This window comes from Struthio camelus, chromosome 4 (assembly GCF_040807025.1).
Source record: "Struthio camelus isolate bStrCam1 chromosome 4, bStrCam1.hap1, whole genome shotgun sequence".
In the NCBI taxonomy this organism is placed as follows: domain Eukaryota; kingdom Metazoa; phylum Chordata; class Aves; order Struthioniformes; family Struthionidae; genus Struthio; species Struthio camelus.
This window is the reverse complement of record NC_090945.1, coordinates 56,123,303-56,148,647: the sequence shown is the minus strand read 5'-3', so window position 1 is coordinate 56,148,647 and position 25,345 is coordinate 56,123,303. Positions and strand designations below refer to the sequence as shown.

At 40.1% G+C, this 25,345-nt stretch overlaps 3 protein-coding genes across 14 annotated transcripts in view; 1 reads left to right on the top strand and 2 right to left on the bottom strand.

Annotated features, from left to right (window-relative positions):
- The window catches only part of AASDH (aminoadipate-semialdehyde dehydrogenase), a 28,651-nt gene extending 13,625 nt beyond the window's left edge, over positions 1-15,026 (bottom strand). The window contains exons 1-9 of one of the 12 annotated variants that reach the window (XM_068942834.1): positions 14,914-15,005; positions 13,981-14,234; positions 12,842-12,947; positions 10,948-11,068; positions 9,917-10,257; positions 8,904-9,096; positions 6,563-6,804; positions 3,522-3,628; positions 2,856-3,028 (exon numbers count right to left, since the gene is read on the bottom strand). In XM_068942834.1, the coding sequence (XP_068798935.1) occupies positions 2,856-3,028; positions 3,522-3,628; positions 6,563-6,804; positions 8,904-9,096; positions 9,917-10,257; positions 10,948-10,998 (1,107 nt within the window). In that variant the 5' untranslated portion in view covers positions 10,999-11,068; positions 12,842-12,947; positions 13,981-14,234; positions 14,914-15,005. The other 11 variants (XM_068942836.1, XM_068942833.1, XM_068942835.1 and 8 more) reach the window with 11 other exon arrangements.
- A 247-nt stretch (positions 15,027-15,273) lies between these two features.
- Positions 15,274-25,345, bottom strand: part of PPAT (phosphoribosyl pyrophosphate amidotransferase) — a 53,409-nt gene continuing 43,337 nt past the window's right edge. The window contains exons 7-11 of the mRNA XM_068942842.1: positions 25,088-25,239; positions 23,896-24,023; positions 23,368-23,589; positions 22,475-22,595; positions 15,274-18,092 (exon numbers count right to left, since the gene is read on the bottom strand). Of these exons, the coding sequence (XP_068798943.1) occupies positions 17,917-18,092; positions 22,475-22,595; positions 23,368-23,589; positions 23,896-24,023; positions 25,088-25,239 (799 nt within the window). The 3' untranslated portion in view covers positions 15,274-17,916. The remainder of the gene's footprint in view (positions 18,093-22,474; positions 22,596-23,367; positions 23,590-23,895; positions 24,024-25,087; positions 25,240-25,345) is intronic.
- The window catches only part of PAICS (phosphoribosylaminoimidazole carboxylase and phosphoribosylaminoimidazolesuccinocarboxamide synthase), a 61,908-nt gene continuing 54,610 nt past the window's right edge, over positions 18,048-25,345 (top strand). The window contains exon 1 of the mRNA XM_068942839.1: positions 18,048-18,112. The gene's annotated coding sequence lies outside the window, so the exon portion shown is untranslated. The remainder of the gene's footprint in view (positions 18,113-25,345) is intronic.

The window sequence follows — 25,345 nt, the reverse complement described above, 5'->3', positions numbered from 1 at the left end:
CGGCTTGGAGGGCGCTAAACTTGTTCTTCAAGGGTAAGTCTTGAGGAGGAGCAAGAGCCTTTCTCCTTCTACGAGAGGTCACCAGCTTCCAGCCCTCTTCAACAGCGTTATGATGCACCTTTACACACGGTGCTGAGCCCTCTGACACCTCCGCTGCAGTGGGGGCAGGGGACTCCCGGAGCTGAACAGTCTCCGAGAACACCCTGTCAATCTCCCGCTCATCCTCTCGGATGCTACGCAGCCTACTAACCTCCTCCTGTAACTCCTTTATCTGGTGACGCAACTGGTCAACCACAGCACACCTCACACAGGAGAGCTGTCTGTCAGCCCAGGCCTCGCGGAGAGGCCCCAGGCACTGCCTGCAGCCTGACACCTGCAGAGCTGCATCTGCTGTCTGAGGGTCTGTCTGGGTTGAGGCCTCAGACACAGCTGATGCAGCACCTCCCGCAGCCACTGGGGAACGTGCTCTGCGGCGTGTCATGACCATGCCCCGGGGAAGGACACACCACTGTGCAAAATGGAGAGATGCCTTCTTTGCCTTCTGGCGCCCTTCTGCGCGAACTGCTGCGCAAACTGCTGCGTCTGTTCGCTGCCTCTGTTGCGCAAACTGCTGCGTCTGTTCGCTGCCTCTGTTGCGCAAACTGCTGCGTCTGTTCGCTGCCTCTGTTGCGCAAACTGCTGCGTCTGTTCGCTGCCTCTGTTGGCTGCGCTCTGGGAGCTGCACTCTAGGCCTGGCTCTTATATAGGCCTCTGCCTAGCAGTGACTCACAAGGGTGCTTGACCCACCCAATCAGGAGCCACTTGAAACAAAAGCCCCGACTCCCTCTGACCAGGGCAGCCCAGAGAGCTCCTTAGCAGCAGCCCCACCTAGCTAGAACTTCCCAGGAGAAGTTAAGTCAAGGTCCCCTGCAGGAGTCCTTGCCTAGCTCTCCCTTCCTGCTAGCAGCAAGCACCGTCTAGTTCCTCGGGGGTCCCCAGAAAGCCTCCACAACTTCCAACAAGGCCCACAAAAGGCCCAGGCAGAGCCCAGACACTGCTGCGCAAACTGCTGCGTCTGTTCGCTGCCTCTGTTGGCTGCGCTCTGTGTTTCAAGAACATAACCACTGTTCTTGAAACATAGATATTTCTAACAAATACTGAAACCACTAATTCTGAACAGAAGTACTATCAGATGGCAACAGTACTACAGATAGATAGGTTACATTTTTACCTCTGCCTTAAATAATATAGTCAAAACTCCATCTGATTACATACTACTGCAGTAAGAATGGCTTTAATGAGATCAAAAAAGATCAGTCAAAACAAAAGATAATTTCAAAATTTGTTATTCGTGTTTAAACCAGCTCTTCAACACTGAACGTATCAATGCATCTACGTGACCTGAGAGCAAAATTTAAGGATAAGCATTTGCAATGAAATCACAATGGCTTTTACTGAATTAGCTTAAAAAGAAATGGGAAAAAAAGACACCCCTTCCCTCCGCCCAAAAAAACCAAACTCCGTCTCATTTTATAATAATATCACCTGGCTGAATGCAATGAAGTAGTGCCATAAGTATTTCATCGATGATTTGATTCACTTGATAATTTGCCATCTTATACAACGCAAGAGCTGACTGAACTAGCAGTGTCCAGCAAAAAGTTATTTTTGACAAAATCATCCTGCTCCATGGAAGGAAGAACAGCTATTTGTTTCTTGAGAACACGGCTACAACTCTAGTTCTCCACAAGAATATCTTTGCTAGAGATACTCCGCAATAAGGAGAGACTGGATGAAAACTATCAAGCTTTAGTTACCACGTTTTAAAATTCACAGATCATCTTTCTGAATTCAAGTCAAATGCAGTTTCCACGCTACACCAACACTGCAAGGGAATTGTACTTACTCTCAAGAGAACATAAATAGGATACTATCTTCCCACATTAATCTCCCTTTATAGGCCACCTGGCCAGTGCCTGAAAAAACTTACTCTCCACAGGTCATGATTCTTTACTAAAACATTGAGCTTATTTTTTTCTGGAAAATTTCTGGAAAAAAAATGTAAGCTTGACATTATAAAAATGCATACTTAATTTCTAATCAATAATTTTTATATTGCCCATATCAATATTTCAAAAATTGGAGGTTTAAAAAGAAAACAAACCTAGAAATAAATATTTTGCTTTTTAAACATGAAACATAGTGTTCTGATAAAGAAGAAATGCTTAAAAATTAAAATGAAAAACAAATCCATTTAGAACATTTATTCTGAGGCCCTGACTTTCTCTCACAGTTCATGATTCACTGCATTTTCTGAAAAGAATGTTTTGAATTAATCTATAATAAGCTTTCACTCCAAAGATTCTGGAGTTGCCAGTAAGTCTTTACACTGCTCTTTGCTATCAACAGTCATCATACTGGTTCCTGGTCCCTTCTGTTTGAGGGTAATTTACACATCTTAACTAACCATCACAGTAGTCTCTTGTGGCTAAAGTTTCTACCTATTTATAGAAAAATGAACTCAGAGAGATTTCTTTATTTGCCTGAACGTCACAAATGAGATATAATCTAGGAGTCTGACATTCCATCTTGTAGCCTTATTACTATGCAAGCACTGCTGCGTAAGTCTTCAGTATTTTTCAGATGTTTATACAGTTTCTCAGTTCTACTGGAACAGACCACAGAATAAAACATGTTTCCAAAAACGAAACTCCCTTCTCTTACGTACCTAATTTATATGACTAGATTTTTGAATTTCTTTAAGACTCCTAAAAGTCATCTGAAATTGAGTAGATACAGATTTCTAATAACAATACTGTGTACCTTATCCCTGTTCATCTATACGGGCATGCTCTACTCACTAAATGTTGTATTACCTGCTGCAAGTATTCAATATTAAATCGTTTGCCATGACGTTTAATTTGATTGTCTTTCCGACCCAGGAAGACCATCTTCGCATCCTGCACGCTTACAAAATCCCCTGTTTCTCTCATTGTGCCAAAGGGTACAGTTATTTCATCATCAAGAAAACAGATCCGTTCTTCACCACCTGTACAAGAAAAGATTGTGGTCCTATATATTAAATAGAATACCTATGAAATTATAAAGAAAATACTGAGTATTTATTATAAAGAAAATACTGAGTATTTTATCAAATTCTTATAAACTCTAACAAGCATTATCAGAAGTATTAAAAGATTATAATAATATAATATATAATACCTAAACTTCTAAAACATATAAATTGGGCTATACAGTTAATTCAGTTAACACACAAAAATAACCTGGCTACTTAAAGTGTCAAAATGCAAGCAGAAAAGATAAATTATTATAATGAATGCACTCTGCAGACAAAATGATGGTAATTTCTTGTTCATCATTCCAACAATCTAAAATATGAGCAGTTTCCCAGCCCAATGGAACCTTACAATGCCATATCAGTCTGTATATCAGAGACAGATACAAAGTAAAATAATTAACATAGTATTAAAACCCAGACAACAAAGAAAAGTATCTTAAAAGAACAACAAATAAAACATAACCTATAAATATTTGTCCCTCGCCTTCTAGAACTGCAGAACCACTGGTATCTCTGACCTCAACTGCTGTTCCAAGAAGCGGTGAACCCAAAGGTACAGGGAAATCATTTCTAAACATATTAGAGAGAGAAATAGTAAAAAACTTTCCTTTCTGAACACAAAACAACCGTTCCAGAAATAAATAAAATCTTTTCAAAGATCAGTGTTATGGCAAAACTAGACTTAGGGCTTGTTTTTACAAATGTTTCTTCTTAAAAAAACTGCTCAATGCGTTCAGAATGAAAAACGTCACCAACATGCACAGGTTTCATTAAAATACATCAAAGAAAATCAGAATGGTAGAAAATAAGACTAGAATGGACCTTGAAATACCCAGAGAGTACCCTGGGCATTTCAGTCAGTTTTTTGCTGCCCTAGGTTGAACTTCATCAGGCTCAAAGAATTCAAACACATTTAAATGATTTCTAATTCATTCTTTCCCTATCTTAGTCTGAGCTTTTATTCCTGATGTTTGTTAGCTGAGTTCAGCTGATTTTTCAGAGAAGACCGAAATAAAAGAAACTGTAATTTCAATGTCACCTATCCATGGACTTCTCTTGTTGAGCTGCAGACCAGCTCCTTCCTTCTCCTTCATTCTCCATCCTCTTCAAGCATTCACAGAACATTAATTTTTGAATACAGACACTACTTCTGAATGGGGGTACAGACTAACACATTGTTCTGTGCAAAGTTTAAACAGTCAGGTAACTTGAAATAACTTTGATAATGCATAAAGTCAAGCATGGGCTGCAGTTCACTTCCTATGATAAAAGTCACATACTTCATCCTAACAATTCCTGTTATTTAGGCTCTTGAAACTTCTCCTTTTCTCTGATCAGCCAATGAATTCCTTATCTCATATTGACCAAAAAGGAGTCAAAGTCTGTAAAATGTATATTTTTGCCAAGTGAGAATCTTCTCCTTTTCCTTCCTCTAGCTGGCTTCAAAAGATATTTACCTGACAAACAGGTACGAGAAAGCAGCCCAGACATTCAACGTGTCTACCCCATACCATGGGAAAGCCCCAGCAGAAAAGAAAAGACAAAATCAAAAAAAGAATAAAATTTACCATCTCCAAACAAAAAACAAGCTCCCTACATAGATCATACAGCAGCAAAAATAAAAGACAAAGCAGCACCTCATTTGGATCATCTAATACATTATTATTAAGAGACTCGGAATTAGACATTTAATTTTGCCAAACATATCAAAAAAACAGAGGGATAGACCACTAATGCACTAACTTTTCTGCTGATTTTTTGTTTTTCTAGCGATCTCTAGAAATTGCATCAGTTTTCATCATTTTGCTAGCAAAAATAAAGCCAATTGTATGCCAACTGTCCTACCAACGCTGAGTAATCAAGATAATATTAAACTGTCTGTCTTGGTTTTGTTATATCTGGGGCTGCTTACTGCAAAGGAACTGTACTTCCCTTTGCAATGACACTTAGAGGAAAGAGGCTCTGAAGTGAAGAGGAGACAACAGTTGCAGACTGTAAAGACTTCCAGCATACTGACAGTTCTCAGTTTGAACTGAAGAATAACACATTATCTCTGGAACACAGAAACTTTGAGTAGAAAAAAAAAAAACAATTTAACTGAGGAGAATGTAATGTTTGAACTCAGAGAAACTAGAATAAAACTCTAGAGTCAGAAATTCTCAGTGCTGTAAAAGAAGATCTCACACTGTCTGTAGAATAGATGCCACATAGCAGGTCATACTGCATCATTTTCGAATAAAACTCCTTACTGATTTATTCAGAGTTTTGCATGAGAAGCTGATAATACTTTTTAACAATCCATCATTTTCAGTCTTCAATGGTTTAAATACCAGGTTAATATATCACACCGTTTGTCCAAAACATTCCATTTCATAAGATACACATGTAACTATCACGCCACAGAATAATTACACATTTCAGAGAGGAAATGACACCCTGAGATAACTGGAAGCACCTCTCTGGGCCCTGGCACTCCTGCAACCTTCCTCATAAAATTCAAAGAACAAAAAAGTCAATAATTGAGTGAAAATGATGGTGAATGCTAAATGCTGAAAAGAAAGTACTCCTGAAAGTCAAAGTAAAATCACTGTGTGATCTTGGATTGGTCACTTAGGACAAATTTCTGTCATCCGTATTAGCCACGTAACGTTAACATGCTGATTTGCTGAATAGTATATTATCCAGTGTTAGAAAAAACAAAAACTAGTCTTCACTAAAGCACTCCTGGAGTTTTAAAATCTGCAGGTAAAAGCATTGTAGCTATAAGAAACACCTGTACATATGCTGATTATATTTGAAAGTAATCTTTTTAGTATTTTTGCCTAAAATAGGTAAATCTCAAAATTAACATTCTGAACTTGCCAGAGCTAAGCCATGAGTATATCGTTGTTCAGAGCCTATGATCAACAGTTAAATAGCCTCATTTCTTTACAGGTGGAACGTCTTTACTGACGGCTCTGGTACGTTTCTTCTATTTGAACACGTTAGATCTCACCAGCAAAGCGTCATGATGGGGAAGGGTAGGCCTGACTGTAGTTACTAGCAACTTGGCTGAGAGTCAGCGGCCTGGAGAAGCCTAACACTGCTCCAATACCATTACGCAGTCAGAGACAGCACACCCTGGATTAGGCCAGCCCACGTTCAGTGTGTGGAATCACAGGCTACAATGAGGAGGAGGTCTAGATGCAGGACTAACTAAAACAGAAACCACCACGACACAGTGTGTGAAACTTAAGAGGTCTGCTGGTACACAGGATTTCGAACTGTGATAAATCTGCAGTTTTGTAGTTTAAGAATCACTCATCAACCATTTCCACTTGAGGGGCCTGCATTATAGCAATAGAGGATGAATTTGTCTACTTCTACAGAAAATACAAGTTTAACTTCAACTAGCATGAAACGTTTAGGAGGTCTGAGTAGCCCAGGAAATGTAGGTTCTTTTTCTAGTGATATCACATTTCACCATTCACATCCCAAGCCAGTGAAAATGGTCAAGCTTCCTACCGAAAATCAGCACTAAAAACCTCTTCAGGAATCTTGTAGCAAGTGGCCCAGCTGGACACCTCAGTAATACCATACAGATTAAAAATACTTGTTTTGTTCTCCTCGTGCTTCCAACTTTTCAAGAGATTCAGTGCAGGAAATGCTTCACCACCAAGGGCTAAGACACGGAGTGAAGTTTTTGCAGACAACACGGTTGATTTAATAATGTGAGCTCCAAACCTTCTGAGAAGTGTTGGCGTTGTCTGAATGATACACGTTAAAAAGAAAGGGATGCAAGAGAAATTATTTGTTATATTTTTTCAGTATATGTATATACCTGTTCTTGCTTTATCATATCCACTATTTGGCTATTATCATCAACCATAAGATGCAAGTAGAGATGGCACTGGTGTTTTGTGAGATTTTATTTATCATATGAAACCTTCAATGAGTATTTTTAGCACAAATATATGCTCGGCTGCAGTTTCATACTTCACCCATCTGTGTTACAGGTTCCATGTTGTTTTTTCAGCCATTATCGAAAGTATATGCACATTAGTTGTTATATTAATGCCTTTGAAATGGAAAGCAGCAAACATGGTATACTCTTTGATATTACTGTTTGGGGCCTTTTTTCTCTTCATTCCAGCATGTTACAGCTGAAATATATTAAATTAACCTGAATACAGAACATGTAAAGACCTTTCTATAACATTAAACATTCACAGGATGCCAGATTTTGGGTTGTTCCTGATCATCTACAAAGATTAGTTTTCTGAAAGTTGTCATGTTACACTGTAAAGTTAGTATTTTTTTAATCTAGTAAGAGGACTAAAAAGTTAATCGAATTATTTCTTGGCAAGATATTTTCTTTCTGTAACATATTAAGACCATCACCTTTCAGTTGATCATTTTAACTTCAGTGAAATACAGTAAGGAAAAAAGGTGGGGGAAAATGACTCTTCCTTCTCCCTTAATCACTTTTTCAGATTTCCCAAGTCTGCTCAACTAAGTTAAGAGGGAAAGGTGAGGTATTCCTACAATTTAAGAAATATCATAAAATTATTCATCATCAGTTGAATTCTAAAGAGCACTTTACCATTAATTCTGCTGAGCAACCCTTCCTTCACTGACCAAAACCACAAAACCAAATTTTTCTTAGGAAGACATCTCAAATATCTCCATGAGACCAAAACCAGCCTTGCCCTGTTAGTCTACACGCTTAGAGAAAATTACTTTTTACTCAGAAATTAAACTCTGACAACAGTTCTGCTTAAAGCAGCAAGTGAGCTAAAGTGATCACGGAAATTGTGTGTGACAGGAAAATCTATATCATCAAGATTTATAGCATTTACAATAAAACAAAATAAGAGTAGGGAATAAGGTTATCAAAATACTCACTGCTGTGGAATCTCCAGCTAACTACTCACTAATCTTAAATTTAAAATCTACAATCTCAACTACCATCATTTCTCCAAAAGAAAAGGAAACCTTAACACTTCTGTGAATGCAAATACAACATTAATGACAAAGCATTACTTCAGGGTTGATCTATTGCAGTTAGTAGACTAACCAGATCATAATAATTTTGCTCAAAGTCAGTTACAAACGAGATCCACTTTTAGTGGCTTCCTCTCCCCTAGGATTTAAGTTTCTGTACTTAAGTAATAGCTTATTAAATCCCCCTTAACACTACAAAGCAAGAGATGAGGCTTATTCAGACACACGGGATGCTCACAGTTTCAAGTATGTTTTCAAAAAAATGAACTTTAAAGCCATGAAAATTGAGATAATATAGCAGGTGATGTATATTAAGACAGAAGGGGCAGACGAAGCCTCATATAAGCAGATGGCCTGAACACAGGAAGTGTTGCTGGTTATCCTTCTCTTACTATTGTAAAAACGACAAACGTTTTATCATGCTGTAATAGCACTGTTTTAGTTGTTGTATTTATAGTAGAGAGACTGCCATTAAGAATTAAAAAATATTTATGAGGAAAGGCTCCAAGACCAAGCCCATTATAAGGTGCTAAAGTGTTTATAAAAAGTAACCTCCTTACCAGATTATTCAGAGCTAGCAGATTAACTAACAGACTAATTTAATTAGCTCGTAAGAATTAACACATTACTAAAATGAATGTCAGTTTTATCTTCAGTTCAGTGTTTTCTGTCACAAAATGTTTGAGACTGCAATCAGATAGTAATTTTCTAAAAAGCTAACATCCTACAGCAAAAAGGATAACAGGAACCACTTTCAAGGAAGAACGCTCCTGCAATATTATCACTACTGTCTAGTCTGATGAAGAAATAGTACATATTAGCAAAGGTGAGAAGCAAGACACTTATCTTACAGGTTGCCTACCTGCAACACTGTCACACGATGGTGATGAAATAGAGCAGCACATAGCTTCACAGGCATCATTTTAATAGTGTTTGGTACTATAAGAAGAGAGGCGCCGCTTGTCAGAGCAATGAACAGTTCAACCACAGATGGGTCAAACGTTAGAGAAGAAGCCAGGAACAGCATATCATCCTGTGTGATCTCAAATATGGATCTAGAATAAGAAAGCTAGGAATTACAAACCTGGTGCATGTTAATAAAAAAGAAACAAGGTTCCCAAATGGAAGAGCAGCATGAAAGAGCTTCTGTACCTCACTTTAGTTAAGGGCTACTCTGAATATATAGGCATATTGCTTGAATGTGCTGACCAGAGAATTTGAGCACGAGCTCCTGCGTAAAACGACTGTAAATATGGATTGAATAAGGTCCTTTACAAAGATAGCCATCACGTTACACACCAAGACAATTGGTTCTGGGGCATATTCCAACTAGTGGGTGCTCCTTTGATACACCTTTGGATCTGGAATCTTTTTTCACTCCAGATGTCAAACAAACAAACAAATAAATAAACAAATAAACCAAGCAGCCAGTAGTATTTTCTAGAGAGTACTAAATGGAACGGAACGAAACCCAAGTGGCCTCCAAGAAAAGGAATTAGGATTTAAAGAGAAAAACTACAGAATACGTTAAATATAAATGGGAATAAAAAAATTAATTTTGTTACTTATTTCTTTCAAGCAGCAAACCAGCAATACAATACCTACAACACTACCACATTTTGGGGATATACTATCCAAAAATTCAGGTAAAGAGTCTTATTTAGTCATTACAAATAACATTTAGACAAACAATTTTATATGACTACTTAGAAACAAACAAAAAGAAATGTGAGGAAGGAAAGGCAAGGGAAGAGGAAGAAGTGAAGTACTGTTGGCAAAAATTCAACCTGTACCCTCTGAAGTACTTAAGAAAAAAAGATACTGAAGGCCTAATTGGCAAAAGCACTTAAAAGAAAAATCAGAAATCACACTTACTTAAGATGCTGAATATTTGGCACTATACATTTATGAGGTACTCTGACTATTTTGGGGATCCCCGTAGTTCCTGATGTATGCAAGACGTACGCTAAAGAGTATTTCTGGCCAATGTCCATGTATCCTCCTTTCGACATCTTTACTTCAAGTTGATCTGGGCAGACAGTATAACCTGGCTGCAAGTTACCCATAGCTTTGAAGGGTTCATATTTAATTTTTACACTGTCTAGTTGGGAACTTGTATCAGCACTGCTCCAGCTAATTTGGAAGAGAGTTAAACCAATATGTTCTATTGTGGAAGAACTGTGGTGAAACCAGCCCTCATGGGACATCTTGAATTTCTGTAAGAGAAAATACACAATTTAAATGGGAAACCTCCGGACGTACTGTTATTGTTCTATTGCGTGCAATGAATTATGAAAAAAAGAACGTTTTCACAAGTGACCTGTGATTTTTCACTCCTCCATTTTTGGAAGACACATATAGGACAGTTTTAAGCTCATACTTATATATATTTTAAATAGGAGTGAGTACATACTTTATAAATGAGAAATAAACAATTATTTTGGCAAATAATAAGAAGAAAGGGAAACTATATGAAACAATTTCACAGAAGACAAAGAAAAAGTACTCTGAATTGTAACTAGATGGTCTGGGCTTGTCTATTCCCTTTGCAAGGTGTGAGGATACAAAGATTTGGAAGCAGTTGGACAAAGGGAAATCGAAGGACTAAATGGAGCAGTTATTTTCAACTGCTGCAAAGACTTCCAACTCCGAATCCTGACATACATGGAAACAGGACTGGAAAAGTCTTGTTTGCCCGGACAACACTGTAATAGGAAAATAGACAACTTTTTTAAACAGGGGAAGCACTTAATACTTCTAAATTCAAAAACATTTGTATGAAGAAGACACCATCTTGTCATGAGGAAACAAAGCAACCATATGCAAACTTAGACACAATACGATCTGAGTAGCTACACATTTCTACATGGCACATTAACGGTTCCTGTAGAAGCCTGAACACTTACATTTATTTTGTCATTCTCAACAAGAATATATTGAAGGCTGCATTTCTTCATGAAGTAGCTGGATAATATTGGTGGTGCGTCTGGATCAACAGGAGAATAAGCAGCTGGAACTTGAAGGATTCTACAAAGACAGAACTATTACAAATTAAGAAAACTCTAAGGATAACAAAATCCTCTTAAATTTCACTAAGGTTTCTTTTACAGCACAGTTAATTTCCAGACTCAGAAAATGTAGTTAGAATATGATTTTCAAATATTTTGTTAGAAATTAAGTAGAAAGCAAATTATAATCACTGTTCCCTTCTGGTCTTCTACAGCAAGGAAAAAGCTTAAATCTAGACAAAAACACTCAAAATTCTTCCCAGCCAAGGTTAGTGATAATGAAGGTATCACTGACATCAATGGCACCATGATTTCAAAGCTTCTGCTATTGACTAGAAACAGAAATAAAACCTTTTCACTTACATGTGTAACATGCATAAACATACTGAAAAATCCCAAGATCCACACACTGAATATACTATCTTTTTCTTCTGGCTAGTTTAAAGAACTCAGTTTAAGAAAATTTGAACAAGCATTATAATTTCTTCCCTAACAAATAAACAGATGAACATTAAGTATCATTTTTAACTCGTTCACTGTGCTTTATATTGCAGTGCTTCTTCAAGTTACTGGTTTACAACAGTCATGGATTATGTACTCCATCCAGTGGCTCAATTTGATAAAGACAATTACTTGAATGCTTTAACACCTCAAAAAACAAAGATAAATAAGAGACAACTAAAATGTGAACACTTTCCATAAATCCTAAAATTCCTTCTTAAAATTTCTTCTTTTGGGTCCCCATGAACAATTAGTTATATTTCCTCAGTGTGTGACAGTGATTTATCACTGCCGTAACAACAAGATCTAGAACAAAGACTCGGAACCTGCAGCATTCTGCATTGTTACTACTAAGTTTAAAGCACTCGAACAGGCACTGGAACCAATAAATTTGAATAAAGTGCCTATGCCTGCCCTGCGCTATATATGGCATATATAGCTAACTGCTTAGGAGACAGAGTTGTAAGAATCAAAATGCTTTGGTAGTTCCCACTCGGGTAGCAAAAGGAAATGCTGCTGCTGCACAGATCATAGGAACACAGGATAATTCAGGTTGGAAGGGACCTCAGGAGGTCTCTCACCCAACCTCCTGCTCAAGCAGAGGCAGCCGTGAGGTCAGACCCAGTTGCTCAGGGCTTGATCCAATTGCATCTTGAAAACCTCCAAGGATGGAGACTGCGCAACCTCTATGAGCGACGGGCTCTGCTGCTGCACTCTCCTCACATGGAAAAAAGTGTTTCCCTACCAGTGAGAAAGTTCCTCAGCTTGTCCAAAAGGTTAATGATAACCTTAAACGGAGCACTCACGCCGTTTAACACATCAACTGAGCCGGGAAAGGATGTGCGACTCTACAACCACATGCTTAGATAGTCAGCTGGATGATGGACAATCAGAGGAGATAACAGCAGAGACCAGAGTCTCTTGCATAGTTTGCTTGTAGAATTTATTTTGCATCATTTTACTGCAGTAAAAAATTTACACAAGCACATGCTGGAACAAAGGTTTCCTTTTGGCAAATGATAATCTGATTCACTGAGTATAGAGCCACATTACATATCTGACTCTGTACTATTCCACGTAAGCAGAAATTCAACCTACAGTGATGATAAAGCCCCATACCAGCTTATTTGTCTGGTATTTCAAGAGGTTCGCTGAAGAGTAGTAATGAAGCTTCAGATTCTTGAAGGAGAGGAACGCAACAGGTGACTCATCCCCTGGACAAGTAATGTAAGCACTTACTTTACAGGCATACTTTTGGATTACGCTCTACCGTAGATAGAAGAATACCTACTCAAAAACCCTGAACTCAATGCTTTGGCAATGTCACCGACACCGTGACGAGTTAGATGTTCCTGGGTATGTTTAGAAACAAAGTTGTGAAATGCCTAAGTGGCATTCTGTCAAAAACAAAGACAACAGTTAGCAGGTATACCTAGAAGTACACTACTGAGTTCAGTGAAATCTTTAGACAATTTTCTTTTACATCATTCTCTACCATTACTTTACTTTCTGCCTTACGTTTTCTTGTGCTACTGCGTATTTTAGTCCGGTGTGACAACAGGAAAATACTAACGCAGATCATCCCAGTAAGACGACTGCTGCTGTACATATCAGCTCTTGAAAATACGATGATGCAGGGATTCTATATTATATCGTAAACTTAATGGACAGAAAATATGTAAGGGATACACACATAACAATTCATCTGCAAAAGTAATATTTTAAAAATTGCAGAGCCAACATTAGTGTGGAGATCACAAACATTTCTATTTCCTGGCACTAAATAATCAGTCTTTACTACTGCACTCATAATTACTTTTTCCTATGATATTTGTTAAGAGAGTTTTAACTGTACACTCATTTAGTGTAAAGCATCAATTTTTTTCACATCTACTTTTTCTGCTAGCAAGACAAGAAGAATATACATAAAAAACAACTCTGCATACTCATTTTTGTACATATTTATTCTGTTAAATCAACTCCATTTTTAAGCATAACACACTAGTCACAATACGCCTAAATATACACTCTTCTTTAAATTGACACTTTCATGTATTTTAGATTTTCATATATTTTAGATCAGTGACCTTAAGACTTGGTCACTTAAAACTCTGACACTAGGTTTTCAAAAGAGTGTAAATTATAACACTGGGACAAAAGAGTGCAAACTCTAACACTGGGGTCTTTTTCCTTAAAAAGCAAGACTCCTATGCCTCTACATTTAAGCAATACAATACATTTAAATAATGTAATAAAGGAAAATAAATATAAGTATTTCAGCTGCATAAAAATCATCTAAGCTATGGTCTGCTTTACTGCATTTTTGTTATTATTAAAAATATAAACAAATTGAAAATCTGCTTAAATAGAGTCTATAGGTGAACATTACAAAAAAAAAAAAAAGGACAACGCAAGGATTCACACCATTACCCTATGATCCAAGATGGTAAGTTTATTCCCGGATAGCAGTAAAGACCTATTTCACATTTCCCTCGATGACTGCAGTGCTTTTGAAGGAAAGCTGTTAATTCCACCGCAAGCTTAACTACTGTCGCATATGTGTAGAAAACTGCAGGTTTGCCATTGCACTCATCAAACCAAACGGCTTTTCTATCCGGATACAGGCTGGCTGCCTCATTCACCATTTCCTGAAGAGTCATCTCAGCAGCATAGCTTCAGTGCCTCTGAAAGACAACAAAGCAGACTGCGTTGTCACCTCCCAGTTTTTAGTATTTTAGCCAAATGACACAAGAACTGCGCAAAAAGCGTATGTCTCACTTAAAGCGCGTTACAGGAAGCACACAACTTCACCACAACACCCGATACTGCTAAAGCACCCCCACCTGATGTCGCCTCCCTCCCCACCCCCCGCCTCCGCCGGGCCAGGGGCAAGACTCCGCCGCGGCCCCGAGCGAGGACAGGGGGCACCGCATCCCCTCGCCACGCGCAAGCCCACCCGGCGGCACCGCGCCCCGCGGCAGCCCTGCGGGCAGGCCGCCACCAGCGCCGCCCCGCCGACCGTTACGGCCCGACCCAACGGCCGGAGCAGGGCACAGAGGCCACGCACCGCCGCACCCCCACCTCAAACGACGCCGAGCACCTACCCGCAACACCGCGCTACCCCCGCCCCCCAGGCCACTCCAGTACAGCGCTTCTGATTGGCTGGCCCGACTCCGGCGGCAGCACGGCCTCCACATTGGCCAATAGCCGCCGCGCTCCGTTTTGGGCATAGGAGAGCTGTGCCGCTGGCGTGTGGCGGGCCGCGCCATTATTTCCTCTGGGGAAGAAGAGTCGCGGCAGCCCAAGGAGCCTCCCTATCTTCCTGTCAACTCTTCAGACATGGAAAAAGTGGATGAAACAAACCTTCGGGCCCAGGGTGGAGGGCGAGGCCCATCGCTCCGCTCGCAGACCACGCGTGTCCCCGACCCTCCCCTTCCGGGGAGATGGTACGGCCCAGCGGGTAGGGAGGCCGATATGTCATTTCCGGGCGCTGCGCGCGACGTTGCCGGCCGTTAACCGGGGGGGGGAGGGGGTGAGAAGGGGGTTGGTTTGGGTTGTTGTGCCCGTGCCCGTGCCCGTGCCCCCCCCCCCCCCGAGCGGCGCCCCCTCCCCGTCAGCTGGGTTTTAAACGTGTCGTCGAGGGGTGAAGGTTAACGGAGGTGGAGCTCGGGGCTAAGCACCGGTGATACAAGGCACAAAATGATTTGTTCCGTATTCGAGTGCTCTGTGAAGATTACTTTATTCAAAGAAACCGTAGACACATACTGCTGCAGATGCAGTGAAACGATGGTCAGTTCATTTTTAATGTTACACAAGGAAGAAGTTAGATGTTAGATTGCTGTTGTCACTTTTTTAAAACAATTTAGCACAGTTGCACACTGGTAACGCAGCAGGAATTGTTTCACCGTAAAACATTCTCGTTAAAATAATACAAATAGTGACACCTAAGGCCAGGGGGATTTCCTCCCTCAAAATGCTCATTGCATATGTATATTTTGCTGTAAATCTGCTGCATAAAAAAAAGCCTTGCCACGTAGTTTTGCAAGTTTTTGAAAGGTGCCTTTACATTTCAGCTAGTGGTTCATTCTGGAAGAAAGGCTCATTGCATAAGAAAAATTAAAAGGGGCCTCATACCCTAATGCATAAATCTAGTTGTCAGGGAATTAAGTGACTTTTTAAAAGTATCTCCCCTTTAACTTATAAGTTTAAAAAAAAAGTGTATACTAAAAATTAGGCATGTCATGTCTTTAAGAATTACACTGCTTACAGTAACAGATTTTTTTTTTTTGTAATTTCACATGCATAATATGGAGGAAAAAAGGCATCAGGAATTTTCTTACTGAAATCAGAATTGTGGCAGCTAATGCTTGTATCACATTTAAACATTTATTACCTCACTTAAAAATAACAAATTTGTTGTTAACATGGCAAGAAGTATTTGCCCAAGTTTCATTTGCAGACTATTCTGTAGACAGTTTGAGAGACTTCTGCTTGCAACCTTGTGTAAAACATGTGCATGAGTTTTTATCTCAAGTAGTAAAGGCTCCTTACACATGTCTGTAACCACAAGAGCTTGACTTATCCCTTCTTTTGAATAGTGTTCTTATTGAGGGTAGGAAAGACAAAAGGGGGGAAAATGTTAATGACAGTTTTTCTCTTTTCTCGCTCCTTCCTGATTAATCTGGGAGAGGGGGCAGTCAGAGTAACTCCATCCAGTTATCTTGCTGAGATTATTTTCAGGATGAACCATTATGGTTCTGTTAAACTAACTAATTGGACAGAGAAGATTCACATACATCTCCCCATAAAGAGATTTGGGCTTTAGTGAAGAACGCAGTAAACAACTTGATTCTTATTAAAATCTAGATTCTCCCATCAGCTTGACTGCAGGTTGGTTTTGATTCCACACAGAACCTGCATAAGGCTTATGTCTTGACTTCAGTAAAATTTATTTACATCCTTTCTTGAACTGGGACTTCTGTTTTGTCCTTGTACATCAGCCACAGTTGCTACAAGTCCCAGGTAAGAAAGCACCCTTTTGAACTTAGCGACTAGGGCTGTAATTCTCAACTAAATATCTTAAGCATTTATTTTTCTTTTTTCTAGCAGAATCACAAACAACTATAAGGCCAAAATAAAGAATATTAAATAGAAAATTTATAATTAAGTTGCTGGTATTCAATGAAAAAAATGAGGTGTAGAAAATATTTTTCAATTGTGCGTATCTGCTGCATAAAATAATCTTGTAATCTGTGTAAATTTGCAAGTTTTCAAAAGGTGCTTTTTCATTTTAGCTAATGAGTCATTGAGCAAGTGATCTTCATGTGTACAAGTAACTATAAAAAATACAATGCATTCAACGCCTAATGGTTCTTCAAAACTCTTTTTTTTAACATTACATTTATTATATGACAGCAGTACTGTAGCAAAATAAAGAGTATACCCAAAACATAACTCATATCCTTTAGTTGATATATCATCTTATTTACTGTTAAAGCAACAAAGGTAATTTTATTTTTGATTTTACATTGAAGGTGGACATATAAAAATTGTTGGGATTTATCCTGGAGAAAACATGATGTGACAGAATATAAAATCACTGGCAGTGTAAAGCATTCTCCTTCCACATCCTATTGGCAATTGTAAAAGCATCCAAAGATAATGCAAATACAGTGGACTTCAAAAAAAGAATTTTGAAGATATAAAACTAGAGAGCTTTTTGGCTGAACATTTCCCTGAGTGTTCCATTTTTAAAATCATAGGCTACGCTTTACGTTCACAGAATCTGGATGCTTGTTAGTTACAAAAGGTTTGTTAATAAGGACTACTTAGCTATATATGCAAGAGTTAGGTCCTTCTAGCCTTAGGAGGACTATGCAAGAACTGCTGAGGAAGCAATTTGACTTCAGAATCTGGTATTTTTTCCTAAAGAGAAAAGCATACTTCGCATACTTTTGCAGTAAGACTTTGATAGTTTGAAATTACACCACATGATCCATGATTTGTATTTTAACTTTGTGAACAAGTCTAACAGGGGTATCTTACTTTTCAGGGCAACACTGAAACAAAATACTCTGGGACACCTAAATAATTAAAAACACTTTGGCTTTTAAATTATTTTTTGAGAAAATAGAAGGCACAACTGCGCATCAAAAACTATACGATTTTATATTTTAATCTGCTTATATAGTTTTCATCACTTCAGACTTTCTGTAAGTCTCTAAAGACATATTTCAGTAACAGTAAATTAGTTAGCTGTCATAAGCTTTAAGTATGACCTAAAATGGAGGAACACTAATAGCAAAAAGGCATATTTGAAAAAGTTATGTTCAGTAGCAGATGAACTGATACTCATCCACTAAGAATTCACCATTCTAGCTCTACAGGATACTCTCCAGTAAGACATGCTGTGCAATGACCAATCTTCCCAGCACGTGACTTCTGGTTTTTTAGGCTGTTCTCACTCTCTTGCCTTGCTTTGATGCTTTCTTGCACAGATGATACCAGCCCTTCCACAGAAAGATAAACAACACTGTCTGCTCCTAGAGAAATAAAGAAATCAGTAAGTAAAAGCTGCAATATTGGACCAAATGCAATGCTCTTTGGAAATGCAGTCACATTATTGTGTGGAGTATGATGCAGGGTGGATCACCTTCCGTGAAAAGAATGGTCATCAGGCAATAATAAGCCTTTTTATAACTCACAGAATCACAGAATCCTTTAGGTTGGAAGGGACCTCTGGAGATCATCTAGTCCAACCCCCCTGCAGGGTCCTCTAGAGCATATTTCCCAGGATCACATCCAGACGGGTTTTGAATATCTCCAGGGAAGGAGACTCCACCACCTCTCTGGGCAACCTGTTCCAATGCTCTGTCACCCTCACAGTAAAGACGTTTTTTCTCAGGGTTAGCTGGAAATTCCTGTGGTTCAGTTTATGCTCGTTGCCTCTTGTCCTGTTGCTGGGCACCACGGAGAAGAGACTGGCCTCATCCTCTTGACATCCTCCCTTCAGATACTTGTACATATTGATCAGATGCCCCCTCAGTCTTCTCTTCTCCAGACTGAACAGGCCCAGCTCTCGCAGCCTTTCTGCATAGGAGAGATGCTCCAGTCCCCTGATCATCTTTGTAGCCCTCCGCTGGACTCTCTCCAGTAGTGCCCTGTCTCTCTTGTACTGGGGAGCCCAGAACTGGACACAGTACTCCAGATGTGGCCTCCCCAGGGCTGAGTAGAGGGGGGAGGATCACCTCCCTCCACCTGCTTGCAATGCTCTGCCTAATCTGCACCCCAGGATCCCATTGGCCTTCTTGGCCACAAGGACACGTTGCTGGCTCATGCTTAACTTGTCGTCCACCAGGACACCCAGGTCCTTCTCTGCAGAGCTACTTTCCAGCAGGTCAACCCCCAGCCTGTCCTGGTGCATGGGATTATTCCTCCCCTAGGTGCAGGACCCTGCACTTGCCTTTGTGGAACTTCATGAGGTTCCTCTCCGCCCAGCTCTCCAGCCTGTCCAGGTCCCTTTGAATGACAGCACAGCCTTCTGGTGTGTCAGCCACTCCTCCCAGTTTTGTGTCATCAGCAAACTCGCTGAGGGTGCACTCTGTCCCTTCCTCCAGGTCATTGATGAATACATTGAACAAGACTGGACCCAGCACTGACCCCTGCGGGACACTGCTAGCTACAGGCCTCCAACTAGACTCTGCGCCACTGACCACAACCCTCTGAGCTCGGCCATCCAGCCAGTTCTCAAGCCACCTCACCGTCCACTCATCTAGCCCACACTTCCTGAGCTTACCTAGGAGGATGTGATGGGAGACAGCGTCAAAAGCCTTGCTGAAGTCCAGGGAGACAACATCCACTGCTCTCCCCTCCCCTACCCAGCCAGTCATTCTGTCAGAGAAGGCTATCCGATTGGTCAAGCATGATTTCCCTTTGGTGAATCCATGCTGACTACTCCTGATCACCTTCTTGCCCTCCAGATGCTTAGTGATGACCTCCAGGAGGAGCTGTTCCATCACCTTTCCAGGGATGGAGGGGAGGCTGACAGGCCTGGAGTTTCCTGGCTCCTCCTTCTTGCCCTTTTTGAAGACTGGCGTGACATTGGCTTTCTTCCAGTCCTCAGGCACCTCTCCTGTTCTCCAGGACCTTTCCAAGATGATGGAGAGTGGCCTAGCGATAACATCCGCCAGCTCCCTCAGCACTCGTGGGTGCATCCCATCGGGGCCCATGGATTTGTGGATGTCAAGTTTGGACAAAAGATCTCTAACCTGATCCTCCTCGACCAAGGGAGAGTCTTCCTTTCTCCAGCCTTCCTCTCTTGTCCCCAGGGTCTGGAATTCCTCAGGACTGGCCTTAGCAGTGAAGACTGAAACAAAGGCAGCATTCAATAACTCTGCCTTCTCTATATCCTTTGTTACCAGGGCACCCGCCCCATTCAGCAGCGGGCCCACATTTTCCCTAGTCTTCCTTTTGCTCTTGATGTATTTGAAGAAACCCTTCTTGTTGTCCCTGACATCCCTCGCCAGATTTAATTCCAACTGGGCCTTAGCCTTCCTTGTCGCATCCCTGCACACTCTGACAGTGTGCCTGCATTCCTCCCAAGTGGCCTGTCCCCTTTTCCACATTCTGTAGACTGCCTTCTTCTGCTGGAGTTTTGCCAGGAGTTCCTTGCTCATCCATGCAGGTCTCCTGCCCGCTTTGCTGGACTTCTTCCTCAGAGGGATGCACTGCTCTTGAGCCTGGAGGAGGTGATGCTTGAATATTAACCAGCTTTCTTGGACCCCTCTTCCTTCTAGGGCCCTACCCCAGGAGATTCCCCTAAGTAGGTCCCTCAAGAGGCCAAAGTCAGCTCTCCTGAAGTCCAGCGTTGCAATCCTACTCATTGCCCTGCTCCCTCCTCGCAGGATCCTGAACTCCACCATCTCATGGTCACTGCAGCCAAGGCTGCCCCCAACCTTCACATCTCCAACTAGACCTTCTTTGTTCGTTAGTACAAGGTCTAGCATTGCACCTCTCCTTGTTGGCGTCTCCACCACCTGGGTCAAGAAATTATCATCAATCCTCTGCAGGAACCTCTTTGACTGTGCCTAGCTGTGCTGTCTTCCCAGCAGATGTCAGGGTGGTTGAAGTCTCCCATGAGAACCAGGGCCTGTGATCGTGAGGCTGCTTCCAGCTGTCGGTAGAAGGCCTCATCGACGACTTCCTCCTGATCAGGTGGCCCGTAGTAAACCCCTACAACAGTGTCACCCAAGTTAGCCTGCCCTTTAATCCTTACCCATAGGCTCTCAACTTGCTCTTCATCCACCCCGAGGCAGAGCTCCACACATTCTAGTTGCTCCCTCACATAAAGAGCCACTCCACCACCTCGCCTTCCTGGCCTGTCTTTCCTAGAAAGCACATAGCCATCCATGACAGCATCCCAGTCATGTGAACTATCCCACCATGTCTCTGTCACTGCAATGAGATCATGGTCCTGTGACTGCACCCAGATCTCTAACTCTTCCTGCTTATTCCCCATGCTGCGCGCATTGGTATACAGGCATTTCAGAGAGCCAGTCAAGCATGTAAGCTCCCCAGGAGAGGTGCAAGAGGATCCTCCATAGCCATTCCTAAGGAGGAACCTTCTCAGGTTCTTTGTACAGGGAAGCAGCCTCCCTCAAATCTGGATAGAAGATTCTGAGTTGGGAACTTTTATGCCATTTTTACAGTATGTAAAAATGGAAACAAAATCCAGAGTGTGTATGAAGACTCTCTGAACCTCCTGTAGTTTTCACAGTTGCATTTTATTTCAAGTCTGGAAAAAGATGTATGCTTGGGTATTGCTACCCAAACAGAACACCTAGGACTACTGGTTACTTGGGGGAGGGGAAGACTGTTACATTATAAAAATAAAGTATCCGGTTCCTGTGTATATTCTAGCAATAGGAGAGTTGGATAGTCTTTTCACTTTATTACTTTTCTATCTATTACTTTTCTATTTTCTACTAATTATTTTGTGAGTAGTTCTTAAAACTGAAATCCTACAAACCTGAAATATTTCAATGTGCCATCATGATGATCGTTCTGGGGAAAAGTTCATATCTACAAAAAGATATGAACTCATTGAAAGATTAGAAAGTGAGAGGAAGTATTTACAAAAGAAATCAGAGCTGATAGTCTTCAACCTCAGCTATATTCTTGCACCATTTTTTAAAATATTTTTTCAAGAATAGTATGGCATATAGTAGATCTGCTTACTTACAAACCATCTCATGCCTTCTATTTCTGATATCCTGGTAAAGAACATATTATTTATCACATCACAAGCAACATAAGCTGTGGATTCTTCTTTTTTTCTGCTGCAAGCGCAACTCATTCTAAAGATTCAAATATGTATTTAATATTCTTTTGCTAGTTTCACATTTTATTTCTTTCAAAGTGAAATATCATGCAATGCCACTAAAATTACTTACATAAATTCTGAATTTGTGGAAAAATCATTAGGTGCTCACAAACTGAGAGAGAATATTCTATTGTGCATATCTTAAACCTGAAACTACAATTAGCTTTCCATTATAAGACAGATTTTTCACCACTTTGATTCCTGATATTTTGCCTACAATAGCTTATCATTGTAAATCTTCTGGGAAACTCCCCAAGGATCAGAAGGTTGTATTGTCAAACTTTATTTGTAACCTATGTTTAAACAATTATTCTAATGCTTTTTATTATTCCGAGAAGTATAATCCACGAACAGTTTTTTTAAAAAAATATGTAGCTAAATTGGTATGAGCCATAGGGAACACACACTGCAGAGATTTAATATATTAAGTTTACGATATTTTCATGAGTTTTGCCACTGTAGCTTTGATGTGTTGTGCTTTATTTTGATGTACACAATAAATTACTTCTGACAGGTGAAAACTGTCAGAAAAATAGAATTTACCTATATAGTTTGCAAGGTCGTGAAATTCAGGTCTGTTGGCAATGAGTTCTTCCTTTGTTGGAATGTTTATTCCCATGTAACAAGGAAATCTTATGGGAGGTGAAGCCACACGGATATGCACCTGAATAAAGATACAGTTTAAAAAGAGACTGCTGTGAGGCAAAAGTCAGCAGATCATAACACAACAGCAGATAGAAACATACCAGTTCTGCAAAAAATCATGAAGAAAAAAAACCACTACTTAGAAGTCATGGAAGGGCTAAAGGTACGATAAAGTTCTTTTCAGATGTCAAAACATTAAGAGAGATAAAGGCATTTTTAGAATTAATGTTTACAATATTTCCTAATATTATTTAAAAGTCCCATTCTGATTTTGCTTTTCTTCTTTGGCCTTCAATCCTTGCTGCACACGCTTCCAGTTTACAAAGCCAAACAGGAACATTTTTGCTCCAGTGACACAGACTTACACATTCTGTTTCAAATATGAATCAATTAAAAGAGAACAATGGTGTTCTGGAAGATTAGAGCAAATGGCTGTTTACGTCAGTAAGCAGTTGTAGTTATGACAGTTCCACAAGTCATGCATACGGCAGGAATACAGCACTGCTAGTAGATTTTGTAATCTTACTTAATCAGTTTTCCATTCTCTTTGTCAGATAGTGCTTTGTAAGTGAAGACCTATTCCCCTCTCCTTCATCTCCCAAAAATCAAAGTCATACAAGAGAAACTTTTCAACTTGGTCATCATCATAAACACACACTAATCATTATTTTTGCATACTCGATCTTTGAAATAAGAAGAAACGCATGGTGCAAATGAAGACAGAAACTTGTGCTTCGCCCTCCCAACAATCTTGTATTTGTATCTATTGTAGTGACTGAAAGTGAACCTACCTCTTTAGCTCCAGATTCCCTCAGTAGCTTTATTATGGGTGAAATGGTATTGCCTCTCACAATTGAATCATCAATGATAACAACTCGCTTGCCTTTAAAATTGTCAGACAGAACTCCAAACTTTTTTGCAACACCAAGCTGCCTTAATCTCATATTTGGCTGGATAAAAGTTCTTCCTACATATCGATTTTTACAGAGGACTTCAACATAAGGTAATCCGCACTATAAACAGGAGACAGTTAAATTGAATTATTACCTGTAACTGGTTATTCTCAGTTGCTGTTTTTTAAAGTAACTTTTAGGACTTGGTATAACTTCACAGTAACCAAAAAACATTGAAAAGTTTTTAAATACCTTAATACAGTGGAATAAAGAGAAAAAATACCAATGCCGATGACTCAATGGGAATACAAAACTTTTGACAAGACAACACACTACTGGGCCATGCCATAAAATCCCATTAATATGCTTACATAAAGAGTTAAGTTTAAATATACTTGAAAAAATATAAAAGTCAACAAGGTATACCTTTTGAGCATAACCAAGAGCTGCCGGGGTTGCAGACTCTGGAACTGTGCTGACCAGGTCTGCTTCCACAGGTGCTTCAACCGCAAGTTGTTGACCACATCTTCTCCTGACTGAATAGACCATCTGACCTAAGAACAGCAAGAAACAGAAATATTTGTCCTCGCCACAGATAATTCAGATTTCCTTTTGGTTTGCTGTATAAATCTCTGTGGCAAGTTGCAGGCATGTTCGTAATGTGCATATTCTATTCATAGGTTGGTTTCTTAAGCAGACAAGGCTTGTGCAATCATCCCATCTGCTTCTGCCCACTTATGCACTTCAAATCAATTGCCAACTTCACCACAAATTTGGTAAAGGGGTAGGAGGCCTCAGAAGCTTTTAAGATCTTAAAAGTTTTGCAACGTGGGAGGGAAATGAAGGTGCTGTGGTGAGGTGAGGTGTGGCAAAGCATACAGCAACAGTAATAAGTAACATGAGACAAAAGTGAGAGCACAGAAGGGTAAGAAACTCAGGAAAGATAAAGGGATCTGGGGGAAACTGGCTTTGATGGGGAACTGTATGGCATCAATAGAAACATGTCCATAGAAAGCAAGGAGGAGCTTGTTTGTTATGTATGGGAGTCCTGGCTAATACCTCGTCACTAGGACAATTTTTGACAGCTTTTACTGAAGTAAGAATAAAAACATTACACTGATGTCCAAAGTACTTAGGTAATGCATGAATAATGGATAATGCACAAGTTGTAGCAAAAGCGTCTTCCTGAAATAATGCTTTCTTGCAAAGAAAACACCAAGGTAAAGCTGTTTTGCAAATTCTGTTTCATAGGTTCAATTTTTCAAAAGTTTCAAAAACAAATAAAAGTTTCTAAAGTCTCTCAATTTTAAGGGATATTTCCTCTACCCTGAATAATCTTTGTGGGTCTTCTTTTCATCCTTTCCATAAGACCATGCAGGCAGGCTTCACTAGGGCCGTATACACAGGCAGGAACAGGAAGATGATGTTACATGCTCCTCCTGAGTGTTATGTCCCCAAGAACTGCACCAACCCTTTCTCTCGAAGCCCTGCTCTGGAAGCTCTCATTCAGTGTTACCCTACTGTAATCCCAGATCCTTTCCAGAGAATCCTTTCCTTGTTCTCCAGGATATGTTCTACCATTATGTAGGGAGGGGCTTTGTACCTCACAGCTTTTTACCTTCAAAGATACTGTCTGGTCTTGCAAAATAAACGTATTCAAAGATGCAGAATGCTGATGGATCTCCTTCAGGTCTTGGTACAACGTCCAGTGTTTGGACCTCATATCTGGATATTTTCACTATCTCACCAGGAAGGACCTCACGATAGTACCTGGAAAGAGACACACGTAGCATTTAGAAATGTCCTTAACCTGAATGATAGTAGATGCATTTGAAAGGAAAAATGTTTATGAACATCCTAATATGCCAGTTTGCTT